The sequence below is a fragment of the Chlamydotis macqueenii genome, chromosome 10, assembly GCF_036417535.1.
Source record: "Chlamydotis macqueenii isolate bChlMac1 chromosome 10, bChlMac1.mat, whole genome shotgun sequence".
In the NCBI taxonomy this organism is placed as follows: domain Eukaryota; kingdom Metazoa; phylum Chordata; class Aves; order Otidiformes; family Otididae; genus Chlamydotis; species Chlamydotis macqueenii.
The window spans coordinates 10,646,523-10,650,515 of NC_141565.1; the positions used below are offsets into that span (position 1 = coordinate 10,646,523).

The window sequence follows — 3,993 nt, forward strand, 5'->3', positions numbered from 1 at the left end:
TAGCAATTGCTCTTTAAATTTCTGCAACGCATCTGCAAATGGACCATGCTGGCAGTGGCTAGGACCTGCTGGCACCTTTCTGTGGCTTGTGGGTGGTAAACTTGGATCACTCTCAAGTCCAATACATAATCCTAAAAAAACCCACTAGCCCAAATAAACAAGTCCCCTTGGTGAAGATTTCAAGCAAAGCACTACAGTGAGAGCGAGTCATGAAGCGTTAGCCCTCCCCTCAGCATAGAAGAGATGTTGTGGGAGTGCAAAGAACAATCTGAGTTCAAATGGGCAGCAGTTTGCTGCTGGGCCCCAATTAACTTTTGCCATTGCTACAGTAAAAACAACACCCAGCAGAAAAATAATTCACATGGTCCAACCACTCTGTAAGTTAAGACCACCTCCTCTGTACAAAAGGAGGCAAAAGCCAAGATCTCCCCAACGAGGTGAGCCCCTGGGACCAAGAGCTCCTTCGTTGCTTTGCACTTTCTTCAACTCCAGTCTCCAAATCAGCACTGCACTGCCTTATGGCAACTTTTACTGCCAGAATATGACAAGCACCTTCATACTGCTGACCCATCACTGACCAGTGAGAAAACCAGTAAAAAAAAGCCCTTCCCCAACACACGTTAGTTCAATCACCTTCCTTCCTTCCTCTGTCACATAGAATCATAGAATTATAGAATGGTTAGGGTTGGAAGGGACCTTCAACGGTCATCTAGTCCAACCCCCCTGCAAGGAGCAGGGACATCTCCAACCAGATCAGGTTGCTCAGAGCCTCATCCAGCCTGGCCTTGAACGTTTTCAGGGATGGGGCTTCCACCACCTCTCTGGGCAACCTGCTCCAGTGTTCTACCACCCTCATTGTAAAAATTTTTTTCATAATATCCAATCTAAATCTACCCCCCTCTATTTTAAAACCATTACTCCTTGTCCTATCGCAACAGGCCCTACTGAACAGCCTCTCCCCATCTTTCTTGTAGGCCCCCTTGAGGTACTGGAAGACCACTATAAGGTCTCCCCGGAGCCTCCTCTTCTCCAGGCTGAACAGCCCCAACACTCTCAGCCTGTCCTCATAAGAGAGGTGCTCCAGCCCTTTTGTCATCTTTGTGGCCCTCCTCTGGACCTTCTCCAACTGGTCCATGTCCTTCTTGTGTTGGGGGCTCCAGAACTGGACACAGTACTCCAGGTGAGGTCTCAGCAGGGCAGAGTAGAGGGGGAGAATCACCTCCCTCGACCTGCTGGCCACGCTCCTCTTGATGCAGCCCAGGATGCGGTTGGCCTTCTGGGCCGCAAGGGCGCATTGCCGGCTCATGTTGAGCTTCTTGTCCACCAGCTCTCCCAAGTCCTTCTCCTCAGGGCTGCTCTCAATCCATTCCCCGCCCAGCCTGTATTTGTGCCTGGGATTGCCATGACCCAGGTGCAGGACCTTGCACTTTGCCTGGTTGAACTTCATGAGGTTGGCACGGGCCCACCTCTCCAGCCTGTGTCACATTGCTTTCCACAGGCTGACATGGCTGCCCCTTGGCTTCACGGCCCCACATGTACGATGCATGTTAGGACAGCAGCCAGCTCGTACACTGCACATATGCTCTTTGGTCTGGCTGGCTCTTGACTCCTTCCCAAAGTGTGGGGTAATGGAATTGAGGGCAGCGATCTGCAACACGTGCTGCCATTAGTAGGTGTTTACAACACCGTCTTACAGACAGATTTCTCCTTACTGGTACTTCCTTGGAGACCTCCTTCACGCAACGATTCCCTGTGAAGATACTGCATTTCCCACAGAAATGGCAAATCCAGGGAACAAAAACAGATGCAAGATAACCCCAGACTGGATCATCAAAGTTCAGCTCCTTGGGCTGAACTTGTCTGTGTTGAGGTTATGGGGTGTCCCTGTTGTATGTGCATACACCTTGGGACAACTATACAAAAAAAAAGCACACAGAAAAGGTTGTTAATGAGTTTCATTCTGGGCATTTGTTTAGGCACCAACATGAGAGCTAAGCTCTTCTGGAAGCGTTATGTTTGACTATGAATTCAGAAGAGATCATGACGGTCATCTAATTATGATTTTAGGAAAAGGGTCCACTCTGAGTTTAAAAATGGTGTTTCAATGATGAGGGTGTTCGTAATGAAGGACAGGTATTTTAAGTTTAAATTTGGTTAATGCTACCTTCCAACCGCTTTGTCTGGGAGCCAGAAGATCCCTGTGCCATTGAATTTGTTCCCATGCAGGTTCTTACAGACTATCATGAAACTAGCATTGAACTTCCTCTTAATACCAAGACGCATTACCTATCTCACTCCAGAGCATATTTTCCAAACCCTTAATCACATTTTATTGCTCTTCCCTGAGCCTTCTCCAATTTATCAACACTCTTCCCAAACTGTGGGTAGCCAAACTGCAAATGGCTTTCCTATAGCTGCTGCTATGGGGTGATACCATCTCACTACACCACACTTGCCTGGACTGCACACAAAACCACACAGGTGTCTGAGAATCCCACCTTTAGGCAGGAATAGACAGAAAGTAATCTAACAAAGTCACAGCTGTGACATTCCAGCTACATCGGGCAAGTACAACATCAAATGTATGACCTACGTTTAAAAACACAAGGCCCGCGGCAACCAGCTCCACCCTAGAATGAAGTCTGGTCAACTGAGCAATGATTGGCTGAGCCCCCACTGAAGTCACAATCTCATGATTTCTGTACGGTATGGTCGAGCAGCACTGCATGGCATCGTGACAGGAAAGGACAGAGCAGATCAAGGAACGAACTGAGCATCTACTCACCCCTGAGGAGTGCAGCAGGACTCCAGTCCAGGAGTCTCTGCACCTGGGTTTTGCGTCCTTGTGGGAGAGAGGTACCAGGCATCTTCCAAGCAGCCTCACCTTTCCCTTGAGATGCTGGATTATTACAAAGTCCTTGGACTGCAAAAAAAGTGCCTCACAGGATGATGTCAGGAAATCTTACTACAAACTGGCACTGAAATGGCATCCTGATAAGAATCCCAGCAACAAGGAGGAAGCTGAAAAGAAATTCAAAGCAATCGTTGAGGCATATGAGGTTTTGTCCGACCCTCAGAAACGATTGCTCTACGACAGGTCTGTTAAGGAGAAAAAAATCCTACAGAGGAAGCAGTGCCACGGAGGGTCATAACAACTTTTTGATTTCCCTTTTTTATTCTACAACCTCGAGATGGACTTTATGGAAATCTTTGGAATGATGACTCTCTTTGGGCCTGTTTTCTGGAACCCCTTCTACACTGTCAGAAACAATAGTGAAAAATTGTCACAAGACAAGTGGAAGAAGAGGAAGCTCCAGGTCCTTTTTTCACTTTATGGATTCATTTATGCCATGGAATTCATACAGCCCCAGTGAGCAGCGTACCTTCTACTTTGCTGAGAACGCAGCTGGGCCATCAGTGATAACGGCAAGAGGTTCACCACCCGGAAAATAATTGAGAATGGGCAGGAGATAATAGAAGCGGAAAAAGATGGCAAGCCGAGCTTTGTGACAGTAAAAGGGAGACGCCACCGTTGTAAAGTCCCCCGGTACTATTAACTGCAAGCTGTAGGATGTGCTCTCCTTGCTCAAGGGATGGGATCTACTATAAGTAGTATTAATAAATGCAAAGTTCACAATGCAACCAGTGCAGACTTGTCAATTGTTGGGAACAAATACTTCACAGGTAAAGATATGAGTTCTGCTAAACTAAGGACTAGGACTCTACTAACCTGTGTAAGGCGATAGATAGCTAGTGCTTGTTCAGTAAATAGGTATAGTAAAAATACGTGAAAGCGGCCTTGCTGGATATTAATCAAGTTGGTTAATATAGCAAGAGGAGACAGGCTGGTTGATGGACAAGTAAGAGAGCTCCGTGACAGGCTATAGGTGTCTTCCCACTCCTTGAAATGCCAATCTTGAAGTCTACTAGCTGGAAGAATAAAGACTTGTGTGACCCTCATACACAACTCTTAGGCTGAGTGAAGAATATCCT

General features: G+C 47.0%; 1 protein-coding gene across 1 annotated transcript; it reads left to right on the forward strand.

Annotated features, from left to right (window-relative positions):
• The first annotated feature begins 2,896 nt into the window (after positions 1–2,896).
• On the forward strand, positions 2,897–3,557 carry LOC104482466 (dnaJ homolog subfamily B member 6-like). Its single transcript, XM_086755869.1, is given in 3 exon segments — positions 2,897–2,929; positions 2,931–3,145; positions 3,407–3,557. Coding segments are annotated over 3 exon segments (399 nt in total).
• Positions 3,558–3,993: the final 436 nt, after the last annotated feature.